Consider the following 19,643-nt stretch of genomic DNA (forward strand, 5'->3'; position numbering starts at 1 on the left):
CGTCTAACATGCAGCTGCAGCAGTGAGAAAATGGTGGCGACGGGGAAAATGGCTTGGTCTTATAGGGCAAGGACATGTGACATACACTGCCAATGACACATGCCCTTGCTTGTGTGAAAAAAAGCACTTCGCTCCGTGTGTGCGCTGCTGATAGGCTGACAGATTGCACCTCCCGACTGTAAATGCGGGAAAGAGAAAAAAAAAATGGAGATCTTCATTGTTCCTGCAGAGATCCATCCCCTGCCCCTTCCCCCACCCCGCTGTACACTCAAACTGCGTATTAACATTAATTTTCATCATTACTGAGAAAAAATCCAGTTATGATTTTGGTGCACGAACAGTTATCGAACATAACCTCAAACAGCCGAATTTTTCTCAAATTGTTCGTGTTCGCCGAACGGCTCGAACACCGCCCAAAACAGCTCGAATTTGAGATTGGCGAACAGTTCGAGTAGAACAACGCTCATCTCTACTCTCCTCCTCCTCCTCCTCCCCCCTGTCCTCAGGCCACCCACGCTGAACCGACTGTATGACAGTTGTACAGGTACTACCGTCTACAGCCATGATACCAGCTCCTGTTCTTCCTCCTCCTCCTCCTCTCCCTCATTGTCTCCCAATGCACGTTGGGATGAGATGAGGCTGGGCTGTGTGTAATCGCCCATTACGGCTTCTTGATCCATCTCATCATACTCTGGCTGTGTTACGGATCCGGGTGGTGGAACCTCTGTGCCGCGGTGCAAGGAGGGACCCAGAGGGGCGTAACTAAGTATCAACTCAGACCCACCCTGGTCGTACGGTGGCTAACGACTCCGTGACCAGGGAGGGACCGAGCAGAGGGACCAGGTGCTACTCTGGGGACGACCTTGTAAGAGAGCAGGTGGCTCCCACGGGTCAGATGACTGGGACTGACTGGTATAGCGGATGAGCACAGCAAGCAGGCAGAAGTCTCTGGATTAGAAGACAGGTGGTCACGGCACGTGACGGCAGAGCAGGCAGAAGTCTCTAGGTTAGCAGACAGGTGGTCACGGCAAGTGACAGCAGGAGCCTCCAGGTAGGCTATCGGGTGGTCACGGCAAGTGACGGCCAAGCAGGCTGAAGTCTCTAGGTTAGCAGGCAGATGGTCACGGCAAGTGACGGCAGAGCCTCCAGGTAGGCTAGCAGGTAACAGGCGAGTGCTCCCATGTGAGCGTGCTAGCAGGCACAGCAGGTAGCGGGCAGGTAACTGGCAGGTGCTTCCTAGTAAGCAGGCGGACTTGCCCATAGACAGACTGGCGGGTTGAACGGAAGACAGACTGTTGGGCTGGGGAGTAGTCAGGCTGGCGGACTGGAACAGTAGTCAGGCTGGCAACAGGACCTGAGGGCTGAAGCAGAGGTAAGTATACTGTGCATCAACTATTGCTCGGGCACCTCCATTTTGGAGGAGGTGCCTTATATATGGGAGGTCCTCCGGCTATTGGCCGGGGACTCCTTAGGACGGCGCGCACGGCCCCTTTAAGAGAGAGGGAGTGCGCGCGCCCTAAGCACAGTGCCCGGGAAGCTGTGCGCGCCGGCAGCAGCAGGAAGAGGAGCGCAGGAGGACGCCGTGCGAGGAGCGGGGAGGTGAGAGGGACAGGCTGCAATGCCTACTCTTTAATTCTCTGCAGAGAGCATTGCAAATGACAGACAAGTGGGATGCTGATGCTAATGATGGCGTCATCGCCACTCACTATCTTGGTGGACTCCTCAAAGTTTGTCAGGATGGTACATATGTCAGACATCCAGGTCCACTCCTGAGGTCTCGTGTGTGGAGTCTGACCTGAATATCGACGGCCTTGTTGCAGCTGGTACTCCACAACTGCTCTCTTCTGCTCACAAATCCTTTGCAACATGTGGAGGGTAGAGTTCCAACGTGTGGGGACATCACACACCAGTCGGTGTGCCGGAAGCTGTAAACGCTGCTGCAACACAGCAAGGGCGGCGATCTGGCAACTCGGGGAACAATTTAAGAAACCGCTGAACCACGAGGTTAAGCACATGAGCCAGGCATGGTACGTGTGTGATCTCGCCTCGCCTCAGAGCCGCCACCAGGTTACGGCCATTGTCACACACGACCATACCTGGATGTAGGTTCAGCGGTCTCAGCCACAGATCTGCCTGCTCTTTCACAGCTGTCCACAACTCACAAGCAGTGTGAGGTTTATCACCTAAGCTTATGAGTTTCAGCACAGCCTGTTGCCGCTTGGCTGAGGCAGTACTGCAGTGCTTCCAGCTTGTAACTGATGTGGTGATATCTGAGATTGAGACTGAACATGAGGAGGAGGAGGAGGATGATGCGCAGTAGCTATACACTGTGGCGGCAACTCTGACTGACATAGGGCCCGCAATCCTCGGTGTGGGGAGGATGTGTTCCGTCCCAAGGTCCGACTAGGTCCCGGCTTCCACTATGTTTACCCAGTGTGCCGTCAGGGAGATGTACCGTCCCTGGTCACAAGCACCTGTCCATGTGTCCGTTGTCAGGTGGACTCTCCCAGAAACTGCCTTGTTGAGGGCACGGCAGATGTTTTGGGACACGTGCTTGTGTAGTGCGGGGATGGCACACCGGGCAAAATAGTGTCGGCCATAAGGCTGCGGAAGGATTCCGTCTCCACCAGCCTAAAAGGCAGCATTTCCAATGCAAGCAGTCGTGAAATGTGCGCATTTAGGACTGTGGCCAGTGGGGCGCTGGCTGCGAATTTGCTCTTTTGTTCAAAGCTCTGGGATATGGACAATTGAACGCTGCGGTGGGACGTGGACGTTGATGCTGTTTCTTGAGAAACTGCCATAACAAGTGAAGACTGAGAGGAGGGGGCATCTTTGCATGCAGTATGGACAGGGGATTGCCTTGCATGCACAACAGGGGGTTCTCTTACATGCACAACAGTGAAAGAAGCAGTGGTGACACCCGCTGACACTGGTCGTGGACCCTGGGGTTCGCCCCACAAAGTCGGGTGCTTTGCTGCCATGTGCCTGATCATGCTGGCGGTGGTCAGGCTGGTAGTTTTGTCACCCCTGCTGATGCTGGCATGGCAGGTGGTACAAATGGCCTTTTTGGGGTTATCAGCAGAGTCTTTAAAAAAATTCCAGACTCTGGAAGACCTACCGGTTGTACTGGCCACGTCCCTCGTGTTGGTGTTACGGGGAACTGTTGCCCACCTACTGTGTGCGGCCACCACACTGCTTCTTCCTGCCTGTTGGGGTACTCTGCCTCCCTCCCCCTGTGTGCTGCTGGCCTCGCTCTGCGTGTCCTCCTGCCATGTTGGGTCAGTTACTAGATCATCCAGCACCTCCTCCTCTTCCCCTTGCGCACCACGATCCTCCTCCTCACTTCATGGCAATTGTGTCTCGTCATTGTCCACCTCTTGTGACAAATTGCCAGCGTTGACTTCCTCTGGCCATGGCTGTTCAAATATTTGGGCATCGCTACATGGGATCTCCTCTTCCACCACTTCAAGCGGAGCAGGCGAGGGGCACAAATATGGAAATGGACCAGTGAACAGCTCTTCAGAGTGTCCAAGTGTTGGATCTGTTGCTGTCTTACGACACTCAGCATGATGGGAGGAAGGAGCATCAGGGTGAGGAGGAGTATGCGGTCGAGACTCACGGCTACTAAAACTTGACCGTGTGGAAGACAGACCGGAGGTGGTGGTGCCCAGGTAACTGGAAGTATTATCTGCTATCCAATTAATAACCTGTTCACACTGATCAGTTCGCAATACTGATGTTGTAGTGTGCTTCCGTAGTAATTCGGTCAAGAAGTGGGAGCGAGAAGATGTGGCTGTTGGTTGTGGCACATTTTCACCTTGGCCACGGCCCCGTCCTCTACACGCACGATCACCAGAACGTCCAGTTCCACGTCCCTTGCCACGTGCCTTGCCCATTGTAAATGAAGTAAAAGATCTTACACTCGCACTATCAATGGAAAAAGGGTAATAAAAAGGAGATTAGAACCGTGGAAGAGGAAAACCACAGTTCTATTTCTCTGGCCTACACCAGACTCTTTTAAACAGATATATTTGTGTCTGAACAGTCAGGGAGACACTATAGGCTATGTGCCCACGTTGCATTTATGAAGCAGAAAATTTCTGCTGCATAAATGCAAGTCCTCTCCCAGAAAAACGCATGCGGAATTCCGCACGCGTTTATCGTGCATTTTTCGCGCGTTTATCACGCGTTTTCCACATGCGGAATTGCCTTGCGTTTTTTATGCATTGGACAAAGGCAATTCCGCTTGCGGAAACGCAAAATTAAATGACATGCTGCGGATTTTTGAACGCGGCATAAACGCTGCGGAAAAATCCGCAGCATGTGCATAGAACTTGCGGAATCCCATTGGGGAACATGGGGTGCGGATATAGATGCGTTTTTCAAGCGTTTACGCTGCGGAAATTCCGCAGCATATACGCTTGAAAAATGCTACGTGGGCACACAGCCTTACTGTTTTTGTTTACGGAAAAAATGCCAAAAGCAGGATAATACAGAGATTTGAACCGTAGAACTGCAAAACCACAGTTCTAGTTATCTGGCCTACACCAGACTCTTTTAAACAGATATATTTGTGTCTGAACAATCAGGGAGACACTATTACTGTTTTTTTTACGTAAAAATGCCAAAAGCAGGATAATACAAAGATTTGAACCGTGGAACTGCAAAACCACAGTTCTATTTCTCTGGCCTACACCAGACTCTTTTAAACAGGTATATTTGTGTCTGAACAGTCAGGGAGACACTATTACTGTTTTTTTTACGGAAAAAATGCCAAAAGCAGGATAATACAGAGATTTGAACCGTGGAACTGCAAAACCACAGTTCTATTTATCTGGCCTACACCAGACTCTTTTAAACAGATCTATTGGTGTCTGAACAGTCACAGACACACTCAATTTTTTTTTTGGGGGGGGATACCAAAAGGTAAATAAGACGCGTATTTGTACAGTCTGACTGAGGAAAAAATAAAATACAGGATTTAGATGAAAAAAAAAAGGATTTTTCCTGGCCGCTGAGACCGGGGAATAAGTCTAGCAACTTGACCAGCAGGAGCACACAGGACTGTAATGCAACGTTTGTTGGTATAACCACTGCGTCTCCTATACAGCCTGCCTGACTGGTATCTGGGATGGATATTAGTCCTGAGAAAGACTGTTTGTTTGATTTGGCAGGCTTTAGAGACCCTACACTAACTATTTCGGAGTATAAATCTCTCCCTAGCTCAGCAGCACTGACCCTACACTGGCTGATCCGGAGCGACTGTGTGCAAGATGGCGGCGCCCGGTTTTAAATACTGGAGGTGACGCTGTGCGGCCAGCCAATCACTGTAATGCCCACAAACAACATGGCTGCGGCATTACAGTGACTGGCTGGCAATCCCTGCATGTTCATTGGCTCTGTAAAGAGCGCCAAATGTGCAGGGTGGAGACCCGAGCTCCCGCCCGAGTAACCCGGAAATGCTCGATGCTCGCCGAACATCCCGAGTAGTGAGATGCTCGGGCGAGTACCGAGCAGTGTCGAGCATGCTCGCTCAACACTAGTGATTATCCCAAATCTTTGCTTTATGTTTCTGTCCTGTTTCTCCAACAGAGAGACCTGCAACAAGACAAAGAGGGTCTGGTGAATCAAGGCTGTCGTTTTTACACCAATGTTGATGAAGTCAGCGATGGAATAACATGCAGCAAATTCATTATGCGACGTACAACGAATGTGACACATCTTTCAGCTGCCGGGCGCCAGAGTAATAAATTTACTCCATTCATTGACTAGAGTACATTTCTACCCCCTTTAAAGAGTAAATTATGATAATTTACCCACTTTTCAAAAAGTGAGCGTAGCACACCGAAAGTCACAAAATGCTTGTCCAGTTAAGAATTGCTCACAAACTTAGGTTTCTGGGTTTGGGATCTTTATTCTGTACTTAACCACTTTTTTATCTTTGGTTCATATAACAATAGCTAAGAAAGAAAGCTGCAGGTGCCGCACAGTGTTCCCTGCACAGCGATGCTACCGTCCGCTCCTGCTGTCAACTGCAGCACAATCGCATTCACATGAATAGAGCTGGGTTACAATTCTCTGCACATTGGGTGATCAGGGGATTTAGTGTGTAGATGTAAAGACCATGGGATCTCACCTGATTCAGTCTTCTGATTTGCCAGAAGTTGGATGCCTTACAAACACAATGTTATAAAATATCCCAGAAATAGGTCTCACCAATATAAGATGGAATACCCCTTTAATATTGCCCTAAATGTATATCCTAAATCCAATACATTTCTTTTCAAGCTGTCGTTCAGGTAACTCTTTACTTAGCTGCGATGTTGGTAAATGAGTTTCTACATCAGTTCACTGTTTGCTTGTTTTGTCACATTTCTTTTTCAGTAACATTGCTTTGGATACCCACTATACAAGATCTACGTGAGAAATAAATGTGTCTTTTCTGTAATACTCCAAGTTATAATGCAGAAATAGAGTTTATTATTTACAGAGGAGAAGCTGGATCAGACCCCGCTGACAGATCCAATTAACATTCCACCAATGTTGGTGGTGTAGGAACAAGGTCTTTCGTCTGATAGCTTTCATACAGTGGTGGCCAAAAGTATTGGCACCCCTGCAATTCTGTCAGATAATACTCAGTTTCTTCCTGAAAATGATTGCAATCACAAATTCTTGTCTTATTATCTTCATTTAATTTGTCTTCAATGAAAAAATACAAATAAGAATGAAGCAAAAATCAAATCATTGATCATTTCACACAAAACTCCAAAAATGGGCCAGACAAAAGTATTGGCACCCTCAGCCTAATACTTGGTTGCACAACCTTTAGCCAAAATAACTGCGAACAACCGCTTCCCGTAACCATCAATGAGTTTCTTACAATGCTCTGCTGGAATTGTAGACCATTCTTCTTTGGCAAACTGCTCCAGGTCCCTGATATTTGAAGGGTGCCTTCTCCAAACTGCCATTTTGAGATCTCTCCACAGGTGTTCTATGGGATTCAGGTCTGGACTCATTGCTGGCCACCTTAGAAGTCTCCAGTGCTTTCTCTAAAACCATTTTATAGTGCTTTTGGAAGTGTGCTTTGGGTCATTGTCCTGCTGGAAGACCCATGACCTCTGAGGGAGACCCAGCTTTCTCACACTGGGCCCTACATTATGCTGCAAAATTTGTTGGTAGTCTTCAGACTTCATAATGCCATGCACACGGTCAAGCAGTCCAGTGCCAGAGGCAGCAAAGCAACCCCAAAACATCAGGGAACCTCCGCCATGTTTGACTGTAGGGACCGTGTTCTTTTCTTTGAATGCCTCTTTTTTTTTCCTGTACACTCTATGTTTATGCTTTTTCCCAAAAAGCTCTACTTTTGTCTCATCTGACCAGAGAACATTCTTCCAAAACGTTTTAGGCTTTCTCAGTTAAGTTTTGGCAAACTCCAGCCTGGCTTTTTTATGTCTCGGGGTAAGAAGTGGGGTCTTCCTGGGTATCCTACCATACAGTCCCTTTTCTTTCAGACGCCGACGGATAGTATGGGTTGACACTGTTGTACCCTCGGACTGCAGGGCAGCTTGAACTTGTTTGGATGTTAGTCGAGGTTCTTTATCCACCATCCGCACAATCTTGCGTTGAAATCTCTCGTCAATTTTTATTTTCCATCCACATCTAGGGAGGTTAGCCACAGTGCCATGGGCTTTAAACTTCTTGATGAAACTGCACACGGAAGACACAGGAACATTCAGGTCTTTGGAGATGGACTTGTAGCCTTGAGATTGCTCATGCTTCCTCACAATTTGGTTTCTCAAGTCCTCAGACAGTTCTTTGGTCTTCTTTCTTTTCTCCATGCTCAATGTGGTACACACAAGGACACAGGACAGAGGTTGAGTCAACTTTAATCCATGTTAACTGGCTGCAAGTGTGATTTAGTTATTGCCAACACCTGTTAGGTGCCACAGGTAAGTTACAGGTGCTGTTAATTACACGAATTAGAGAAGCATCACATGATTTTTCAAACAGTGCCAATACTTTTGTCCACCCCCTTTTTTAGGTTTGGTGTGGAATTATATCCAATTTGGCTTTAGAACAATTCTTTTTGTGTTTTTTCATTGAAGACAAAATTAAATGAAGATAATAATACCAAAGAATTTGTGATTGCAATCATTTTCAGGAAGAAACTGAGTATTATCTGACAGAATTGCAGGGGTGCCAATACTTTTGACCACCACTGTATATGTGTTTGCCATTTCATTTTCCATTGTTTTTACAAAAAGAACAAAAAATAAACCGGTTATTTATTCTTATCCGCTGCCCCTTAGTGGTTAGATGATGACATTGATCTGCATGTTTTTGTATGGCAGACGTCCCAGTTTAGTTACTGTGCGCTTCACAGTAATATGTGGCTGAATCTTCCAGAGTTAGGCGGTCGATCTGTAGATAGGCCGTAGTAATGGAGTTGTCAGTTGTCATTGTGAATCTTCCTTCATATGTTTCTGAATATTCTGTTCCTCCATCCTCAGGATCTATTCCTCCAATCCATTTCAATCCTTTTCCTGGTTCCTGTTGGATCCAGTGCATGAATACAGCTGTGAATGTGAATCCAGACGTCTTACAGGGGATCTTCACACTCTCCCCAGGCTTTCTGATTTCTGAGGGCGGCTGGACGAGCTGCACCTCTGATAACACTCCTGTCAATGATTAACGACCATAAATCAGTAGGGCGATAAAATGGGAATTTGCCCTGATCTTATTGATTTCTGTCTTACCGTGCAGTGAAGATACAGACAACACACTCCAGATCAGACACATGTAAGGCGGCATGGTGTCGCTCAGATCTAATGGTGCAGTCACATCCAATGGTGGAGTCAGCTTTTAACCTGGAGACATTCGCCAGGAAGAGTGATATTTGCATGTGATGCTTCATTGTATAAAAGTCCTACAGTATCTATAAAATACTATATGTCCATAACATTCTAGTTAAAGTCATAAGTGATAGATGAAAGTCAGTCTATAGTTTGTGTGCCCTTAGTTACAGTAATATCAGCACGACACAAACTGTATGTAAATAGAACGTGCAAAACAAATATATATAACAATATATGTGCTAGATTGTGTTATCACAGGGATTTCTTTCTAAAGACCAAGACTGGCAATGCAGTATGTAACACATGAACCACGATGTTCCTAATGCCAGGGAGCCAAAAAAATGAGAATCAAAGATTTCAAAGACCATAAAGCCATTTAAAAATAAATGAAGTATTAGATTGTATTATATTATTTATTATTTCTATTTTTGAGATCATGCTATATTTTTGCAACTTGAATCAAAATAACTGGGCTACATTTATTGGCAGTAGATTAACCCCTTAATGACATGTCGTATTAGTTCGAGACATGTCGGGTCCCTGACTTTAGTGCGGGCTCCAGTGCTGAGCCCGCACCTTTCCGGGCAGATGTCACCTGATCTATACAGCTGGGGGTGGAATCGCAATCCAACCGCCTCTGTTAACTAGTTAAATAAGATTGACAGCTGCATGTAACTCGCGCTTCCGGGATGCGCATCGTTGGCTCCACCCATCAGCGACCCCATCACATGATCGCGGATCGCCGATGGGTTGGCATGAAAACTCGGGGTCTGCAGAAGACATTGTCATTGCCAGATTGATATGAGCGCCTCCCAGTGGTCGGCGCTCATAGTAGTTGAGCATTTCTGCTACACACAGGCGATCTGATCATCACCTGTGCGTAGCAGAGGTGATCAGACAACTGCAGCTTCTAGTTTCCCATGGAGACTATTGAAGCATGCAAAAAGTAAAAAAATGTTTTTTTTAAAAAATATAAAAGTTGAAATCACCCCCCTTTCAAAATAAAACAAAACAAAAAAAAATCACACATACACATATTTGGTATTGACGTGTTCAGAATCGCCCGATCTATTAATATAAAATAAAAATTAATCCGATCAGTAAATGGCATAATGAGAAAAAATTCAAAACCCCAGAATTACATTTTTTTGGTCTCCGCAACATTGCAATAAAATGCAATAACGGGTGATCAAAACATCGGCTCCACGCCAAAATGGTATCAATAAAAAAGTCAGCTAGGCACGCAAAAAATAATCCCTCACCCGGCCCCAGATCTAGAAAAATGGAGATGCTACGGGTCTCGGAAAATGGCACCATTTTTGTTTAGCAAATTTTGGATTTTTTTTCACCACTTAAATAAAAAATAACATATACTTGTTTGGTATCTCTAAACTCGTAATGACCTGGAGAATAATAATGGCAGGTCAGTTTTAGCATTCAGTGAACACGGTGAAAAAAAATCCAAAAAACTACTGTGGTATTGCACTTCTTTTGCTATTTCACCACACTTGGAATTTGTTTCCTGTTTTCCACTACACGATTTGGTAAAATCAGTGATGTCGTTCAAAAGTATAACTTGTCCCACAAAAAATAAGCCCTCACACAGCCATATTGACAGAAAAAAAAAAAAGTTATGGCTCTGGGGAAGGGGAGCAAAAAACTAAAACGCAAAAACCTAAAATGGCCCTGTCATGAAGGGGTTTAGTCAGGGTCGGACTGGGGTGCCTAGGGCCCACCAGGGGAACTGACTCTAGGGGCCCACACTACAGCCCACCATAAATGGTTTTATTACTTGTTATGTTTTTCTATAATGTACTATAATTACATGTTTGGCCGCGCTGTGGAGCACCAAGCGGCAGGACATTGTTCGAACAGTCATTCCGTACTGCCAGAGTCCCTTTAATGGTAACTTGTCACCTTGAAAAACTCTATTTATCTGCAGATATAGGGGTAATCTGCAGGTAAATAGGGTTTAAAGCCTGGTTAGATGGCTTATTGGAAAAGCGTTGGCTACACGGAGAAAATGACATTTTATTCTCCCTGCCGCCACTCGCTTCCTGTTATTGGGTCGGTGCAAGGAGGGAGACATTACAGTCACCGCGAACTACAAAGTGAGCGTGCTGCAATAACGTCTGGCACCTTGATTGTGACACTTCCATGGAGCCCAACCTCAGGCTGAGCATCATTGAATCACTAACATGGCAGCAGCACCTGGCAACTAGTGCTAAGCGAGCGTGGTCTGATAAGGTGTGATCCCAGCATGCTCGGGTGTTATCTGAGTATCTTGTAGTGCTCTGCTAGTATGCTCGAGTCCCTGGGGTAGCATGTTTTGCAGCGGTAGACAGACGCAACACATGCAGGAATTGCCTGTTTGATGGGTAATCCCTGCATGTGTTGCTTCTGTCTACTGCCGCAAAACAAGTTACCGCAGGGACTCGAGCATATTAGCAAGGCGAGCTCTGAACACTGCTGTTACAGGCAGACGCCGGCTATGTAACACAGCCGACATCTGCCTGGTATGGAGCAGGCTCAGCTCCTGAACCCGCTCCATACAAGCACATCCCAATGGTGACAGTTATGACAAGGTTAGCAAATTTCACTTGTCTGTTCCTAAAAGTGGAAAGACAAATGGAATTCCCTAACACATGTGAAAGAGACCTAATAGATTTAGTAAAGGTGCCCCAAGCATATGAATGTTATTACACACCACAATGCACAGTCAGTTACATACACGCATCTTACAAAAATACATATTATTCCAGATACGCAGACACATACAAACACGCAGACACATACCAACACACAGACGCGCACAAACACACAGACGCGCACAAACACGCAGACGCGCACAAACACATCAGTACATGAATACATCATCTGAACCACCATCAATTGTAATGTCAGGTCAGACCCATATATCTTTGTATCGCATAAACCTACAACTCCCAGTATGTAATTAACAATAGAGATACTGGGAGATGTTATCAGTAATCATCAGACTGCGGACCATACAGGAACCACAGTACTGATGAGACACAGGCAGGATCACAAATGAACATTTACATCCAGGTATCTTACCTGAGACGGCTTCTCTGATTAGAGTCGTTCTCTTTCTTTTCTTCCTCTTGTCCAGACTCCATGATGACTTTTCACATCCACAGCTCCTCTCTGCAGACTTCCATCTTCTCCGGTCTTCTGCAGCACATCCCCACACGATGCCCTTAAAGATAGCAGTGTCATTATAATGCTCCTGAATAAAAATATCTACACTGAGCCCCTGAATAAACCTAACTCTTACAATGCTCCCTGCACAAAACATGACATACACTCTACCCCTCTTATGGTACCTGCTCTCCACATTGTCCTCTCCTTACCATACTGGGCCCCCTCTTCACACTGTCCTCTCACACTGTGTCCCCCCTATACTGCCCAGTCTCTATACTGTGCCCCTTCATCACACTCCCCCTCTTCAGCATACTATTCCCTCCTTGCTGTGCTCTCACACTGTTCCCCCCATAGTGCCGCATCTCTATACTTTCCCCCACACTACCTAGTCTCTGTGCTGTGTCACCTCACACTTTTCTCCCTCCATACTGTTTCCTCACACTATTCCCCCCACTCTCCATACTGTTTCCTCATACATCCCCCTTCCCCATTCTGTTCCCGCACCCATTCCCACCCCTCCTCTAGTTCACCATACTGTTTCTTCACACATCTCCCCATTCTGTCTCCTAAAATTTCTCTCCCATCTCTCCCCAAATATAATAAATCTTGGGAAGACCACACAGACATGCAGAAGTATGCTTACACACACGAAAACAAGTGCACACAGACACATACAAAGGGCTCTTTCACACGTCAGTACGTGCGGTGACAGTTTCCACACGTACCACAGACATTGGTACACGTAGACCCATTCAAATGAATGTGTACATGTCAGTGTGTGTCTACTTTCCACAGACCATGTGGTGTCCGTGGGCAAAACACGCTGACATGTCTGTTTTTTACCTGCTGCACCTCCGGCAAAACGTCCCGCATACACAGATGACAGTTATTGCTCTTCCCAAGCACTGGGTGCTGAATGTTGCTCTCATCATAGATATCTGCCGGTGCTGCGAGCAGCAGCAGCAGGGTCAATGATGAGAGTAGCAGTCTACTCCCGCCATGTCCAACTGTAAAAATAGGAATAAAATAAAAAAATCCTTATACTCACCTCTCCTAAGTGTCACCCGCTGTAATCCATGCGAGCGCTCACGCCGAGGAGAATAGCTCCTGCAGCGAGAGGACCCCGGAGCTGCGCTCAACAAGCGGTGCCCTGTCAATCACTGAGCGCATCTCCGGGGCCCGCTCGCTGCAGGAGTCATTCTCCTCTGCGTGTGCGCTCGCATGGATTACAGCGGGTGACACTTAGGAGAGGTGAGTATAAGGATTTTTTTATTTTATTCCTATTTTTACAGTTGGACACGGCGGGAGTAGACTACTACTCTCATCATTGACCCTGCTGCTGCTAATCGCAGCACCGGCAGGGAACCATGATGAGGGAAGCGTTCAGCACCCGGCTCTTGGGAACAGCGCTAACTGTACACTGATTCCCAAGCGCCAGTATGTGTCACATGGATGACACACAGGTGGACACGGATATCTCCAGTCCCGTAAATATCAGTACATGTGAAAGAGCCCTAATACACACACGCAGATACACATACTCACAGCAATGGGGACACATACACACACAGGCAAGCACACACAGAAATGCACACGCAGTCATGCACAGACACACTCAGACAATCACACACAAAAATGCAGACACGCAGGAAAGCAAGCACACACGTGTGAAGAAACATATCCATACGTAGACATGCAGGCACTCAAATACATACACACAAACACATGCAGGCATATACACACACATACACGCATGCAGGCATATACACACACACGCATGCATGCATATACACACACACGCATGCAGGCATATACACACACACGCATGCAGGTGTGGCGCCCCTGAGGGTTCAGTCGCCACAGAGGTACTGCATCTCATCCAGAGGTGTGGTATCTCACTCTCAGGTAAGGAAGGAGTACAGCTCACGACCCTAACACCAGCATTCATTACACCACATTTCCGGGGGACAGGGCGAGATTGCTCCTACGGGAGAGCACAGTCCCTGGTCCCTGGCTGGAGTGGGGGGAACCACCTAGAGAGGGGGAACCATGTAGTGGATGGGGTGGAGGAAGTAGATCCTGGGAGCACTTGAGTAGGAGTATATAAAACAGGGAACCATCTTAGATCAGTAAGTTCAGGCAGAGGAGGAGAAGTGACAGGAGAAGAGGCTCTGTATGAGCTCTGCTCCAGAGGCGGGCCTAGCCAGTGAGGCCCAAGAAGGAGAGAAGAGAGGAGAGGGACCAGGAAGGCTCCAGGAACAGAAGGGATCCCAGGGGTACGGGCAGTGCTGGAAGCCACCCGTACGCCCGAATCCACAGGGAGGTGGAGGGGTCAGGCCACGAAAAGGGAACCGGGTCCCTCAACTAGTGAAAGATTGCAAGTCTTAGCTAGAAACCGGAGGCTTCAGTACTTTAAGTCCTGTAGCCACAAGTCCACGCCAGTCTCACCGAGAAGGTAGCCACATAGGACCCAGGGGACGGAACATACATCACCTGCCAAGGCCCGCGGGTATCGGATTGGAGTCACTAGGTGTGAGGTGCATGGAAGAGGCCAGAGAAAGGACACAGAAAGGGGTCCTGCTAAGTGCTCTGGAAATATCTGGGGGTGGACTGTGCCCCTCACTGAGTACGCACAGCACGACGGGGGAGATTGCTCTGGTACCTGTAATCTAGACTGCAACAACTGTGAGTAAAGACCCTGGGACTGCACTATCTTGTTTCTGTGTTCCTTGCTGCGCCATACCTCACTGCACTACAACGCCCAGCACAACCTGCACAACCACCATCATCCACACACTGCCCTGAAGCTAACTATTCCTGTAGGGAGTGATAACATCCTTGCTGCAATACCACCAGCTTCAGAGGACTGTTCCGCAGCTGCGGACCCTTTAGCTGCATTCCACAGGTGGCGTAGTCGGACATCATAAACTCTATATACATATAATTCCCCTTGGATTGACCGCCCTGGGTCACGGACTGGGTCGCCGCCACTGTGACTACAACCCCCAGCATCTATCGGCCCAGCACCGGGTACCCCATGGCCCAGGGGGCGCGTCAACTTTGGCGTAGTCGGCAGGATTCGAAACCCACCCGTTATCATCGGGTATTGTGTGCCTAAAAGACTGTGTTTTCTACTGAATGTGGCGCCCACCCCTGAAGAATGGGCGCCAATATGTGCGAGTCAAACAACAAGAAAAGGTCACCTCCCATCGTGGGCCGAGTCCCAGAATGGCGCCAAAAGTGCAACCCACCCACTGCAACTGTGGCCATGACCCTGGACCTGTCCATCAGTCTGGAAGAGATGCCCCCAGGTGTGCCCAACAGCGAGCAGATATGGGACCGCCCCAAAAAGAGGAGAGGAAATAAAACTAAGAGACGGGGTGTGGTCTGGACCCTTCGAGATGGACCATACCCGGCAGGGAAGATGGAGTCCAGTGAAACCGGAGTCCCTGCTAGCGGCCTGTCACCGCCGGAGGCATCCCTCACCCTGGAGGAGTTAATTGCCAGGCTGTCCCGGGAGGATTCCGAGTTCCTCCACACCAGGATGGAAGACCTGAGCCGGAGGATGGAGCGGGTACAGCAAGAGACTATCACCAGCTGGAAGAAGGAGATGGTGGAACGGTTAGCAAGCCGGCAGCAAGCACCGCTGCCAAGCACGGGCAGCGCCCCAGCCGTGGTGGATCCGGACCAGCGCCAGGAGGCAGCGTGCAGAGCAAGAGCAGCCGCGGGAGCAGGTAAGAGGAGTCTCCCTGTCCCGAGCGCTAGCACCGCTGACCTGCCCCTGGGCCCCCTGGTGGAGCCGCCGACCTCGGGTGACGCCGGCCCGCTTCTGACATCCCAGCAAGGCCCTCTGCCCCTAGCTGTGGCAAGCGAGGATCCGTTCAGGACCCTCCTCCCAAGACACCTGTCCCCGGGCGGGCCCACCCCAAACGTCCTCCAGGCCCCGGAACCGTTACCTCCAGGCACCAGCGACACCGGCCCGCTCCTGGGTCCCCTACAGGAACCGCCCCCTCCCACACTCGAGTGGGTATGCAGACGCTGGCCCTGGGATTGGTCCGCGGAGGTGGAGGAACAGCGGCCCGCACTCCTGCCAGCTCCCCGGCCCCCTGCCGACTTCCGCAGTGAGGAAGAGGAGTACGAGTGGGATAACCTCGGGGAAGACCTCATGGGGTTTTCCCATGAAACGAAGGCAGTGGCGGCCCGCAGAAAAGAACACTGCAGGCGCGAGCTGGCACAGCTTGGGAAGGAGCGACACGACCGGCGGGTGCAGTGGGAAAGACTAGAGGCCCGCAACATGGAAGAGAAGTCCCGGGCCCGCAGAACCAGCAAGGCAGCATCCGGTACCCGTCCGGAAGGGGTTGTTGTCAAGTTCAATCTGGACGGAGGTTGGGGGTTCATTCGGGACCCGTATTCTGACACCGACCTCTTCGTCAACCGGAGGGACATGGAGTCCCACCTTAAAGAAGGTCATCCGGACCGGGATTTGTATCCAGGTGATTATGTAACATATACCAGACACCGAGGTGAACGAGGCTGGTATGCCTTAAATGTCCACAGGGTGGGGAAAGAGAGCACTTCCTCATCCTACAGCGCTGAAGACCCGGCTGGGCCAGCCTGCAATGGACAAGAGCCTCCCCGGAGGGAGCACCACTACTGAGCACAGTAACTGAATTGGAACTTTTGTACATGTACAGTCATGGCCAAAAGTTTTGAGAATGGCACCAAAATTATATTTTCACATGATCTGCTGGCCTCTGGTTTTTATTAGTGTTTGTCTGATGTTTATATCACATACAGAAATATAATTGCAATCATATTATGAGTACCAATAGGTTATATTGACAGTTAGAATGAGTTAATGCAGCAAGTCAATATTTGCAGTGTTGCCCCTTCTTCTTCAAGACCTCTGTAATTCTCCCTGGCATGCTCTCAATCAACTTTTGGACCAAATTCTAACTGATAGCAGTCCATTCTTGCATAATCAATGCTTGCATTTTGCCAGAATTTGTTGGTTTTTGTTTGTCCACCCGTCTCTTGATGATTGACCACAAGTTCTCAATGGGATTAAGATCTGGGGAGTTTCCAGGCCATGGACCCAAAATCTCTATGTTTTGTTCCATGAGCCATTTTGTTATCACCTTTGCTTTATGGCAAGGTGCTCCATCATGCTGGAAAAGGCATTTTTGGGCGCCAAACTGCTCTTGGACGGTTGGGAGAAGTTGCTCTTGGAGGACATTCTGGTACCATTCTTTATTCATGGCTGTGTTTTTAGGCAAGACTGTGAGTGAGCCGATTCCCTTGGCTGAGAAGCAACCCCACACATGAATGGTTTCAGGATGCTTTACAGTTGGCATGAGACAAGACTGGTGGTAGCGCTCACCTCTTCTTCTCCGAATAAGCAGTTTTCCAGATGTCCCAAACAATCGAAAAGGGGATTCATCAGAGAAAATGACTTTGCCCCAGTCCTCAGCAGTCCACTCCCTGTACCTTTTGCAGAATATCAGTCGGTCCCTGATGTTTTTTCTGGAGAGAAGTGGCTTCTTTGCTGCCCTCCTTGAAACCAGCCCTTGCTCAAAGAGTCTCTGCCTCACAGTGCGTGCAGAAGCACTCACACCAGCCTGCTTCCATTCCTGAGCAAGCTCTGCACTGCTGGTAGTCCGATCCTGCAGCTGAAACAGTTTTAAGATACGGTCCTGGCGCTTGCTGGTCTTTCTTGGGCGCCCTGGAGCCTTTTTGACAACAATGGAAGCTCTCTCCTTGAAGTTCTTGATGATGCGATAGATTGTTGACTGAGGTGCAATCTTTGTAGCTGCGATACTCTTCCCTGTTAGGCCATTTTTGTGCAGTGCAATGATGGCTGCACGTGTTTATTTAGAGATAACCATGGTTAACTGAAGAGAAACAATGATACCAAGAACCAGCCTCCTTTTAAAGTGTCCAGTGATGTCATTCTTACTTAATCATGACTGGTTGATCGTCAGCCCTGTCCTCATCAACACCCACACCTGTGTTAATGGATCAATCACTAAAACGATGTTAGCTGCTCCTTTTAAAGCAGGACTGCAATGATGTTGAAATGTGTTTTGGGGGTTAAAGTTCATTTTCTGGGCAAATATTGACTTTGCAAGTACAGTAATTGCTGTTAAGCTGATCACTCTTTGACATTCAGGAGTATATGCAAATTGCCATTACAAAAAATGAAGCAGTAAACTTTGGAAAAATTACTATTTGTCTCATTCTCAATACTTTTGGCCATGACTGTACATAGTTACCCGTCAGGGAGCAGCAGAGACACTGCAAGTTAAGGAGTTTGGTGTGTATCTTTAATCAGTTACCCGGTAAGGGTGTAAAAAGACATTAGGGAAGAGGACAGTGATCTTCCTGAGAACTTTCCTTTGTAAATAGTTGCACTTCTTAAAGTGCCCCTTATTGGTTTTATATTAATACAACCTATGACCTCAGAACAAAAACCCGTTGGAGGTGGCCGAAGACATGGTCCAACTCCTGAATCATCTATGCCCTGCAGCCACCCCAGGGCCTCTGTTGAGGGTTTTGGATGGGTCCCTCATGTTCGTGTTTACCAGTTAGCACTTTATTAAAGAAAATGAACACCTGGCCGCAGATTTTACTGTGACCGGTTGACAAAGTTTAAATATGAAAAAATGTGTTGTCTAGAAAAATGTTTTGATATGACAAGTAGTGTTGAGCGAACATGCTCGACACTGCTCAGTGCTCGCCTGAGCATCACGCAACTCGGGATGTTCGGCGAGCACCGAGCATTTCCGGGTTACTCGGACGGGAGCTCGGGTCTCCGCCCTGCATGTTTGTTGCTCTTTACAGAGCCAATGAACATGCAGGGATTGCCAGCCAGTCACTGTAATGCTGCAGCCATGTTGGTTGTGGGCATTACAGTGATTGGCTGGCCGCACAGCTTCACCTCGAGTATTTAAAACCGGGTCGCCATCTTGGACACAGTCACTCCGGATTAGACAGTGTAGGGACAGCGCTGCTGATTTAGGGAGAGATATAAACTGCAAAATAGTTAGTGTAGGGTCTGTAAAGGCTGCCAGAACAAACAAACAGTCCTTTTCAGGACTAATATCCATCCCAGATACCAGGCAGGCAGGCTGTATAGGAGACACAGTGGTTATACCAGCAAATGCTGCATTACAGTCCTGTGTGCTCATGTTGCTGAAATTGCTAGACTTAGCACAAGGTGTCGGGGGCCAGGAAAAATCCTTTTATTTCATCTAAATCCTCCTTTTTTTTCCTCCTTCACACTGTACAAATACCCGTCTTATTAACCTTTTGGTGTGTACCCCCCCCACCCAAAAAAAGCGTGTCTCTGATTTTTCAGACACAAATATAACTGTTGAAAATAGTCTGGTGTAGGCTAGAGAAACAGAAGTGTTGTTTTGCACTTCCACGGTTCAAACCTCTGTATTATCCATTTTGGGCCATTTGTATCTAAAAAAAAAAAACAGTTTGAGTATGTCGCTCACTGTTCAGCCGCAAATATCTCTATTTAAAAAAGTGTGGTATACCCCAGTAAACAATAACTGTGGTTTTGCCATCCCACGGTAAAAAATCTCTATTATTCAGATTTTGGTAGTTTTTTCCGTA

General features: G+C 47.8%; 1 gene segment (V, D, J or C); it reads right to left on the reverse strand.

Moving 5' to 3' along the window:
* Positions 1-5,539: 5,539 nt before the first annotated feature.
* LOC141243254 (immunoglobulin heavy variable 1-69-2-like) lies at positions 5,540-8,811 on the reverse strand. The segment is given in 4 exon segments: positions 5,540-5,598; positions 6,137-6,172; positions 8,370-8,678; positions 8,757-8,811. Coding segments are annotated over 4 exon segments (459 nt in total).
* Positions 8,812-19,643: the final 10,832 nt, after the last annotated feature.

The sequence above is a fragment of the Phyllobates terribilis genome, unplaced genomic scaffold (genome assembly GCF_046119375.1).
Source record: "Phyllobates terribilis strain yellow unplaced genomic scaffold, ASM4611937v1 Scaffold_1__5_contigs__length_1240528914, whole genome shotgun sequence".
Lineage (NCBI taxonomy): Eukaryota > Metazoa > Chordata > Amphibia > Anura > Dendrobatidae > Phyllobates > Phyllobates terribilis.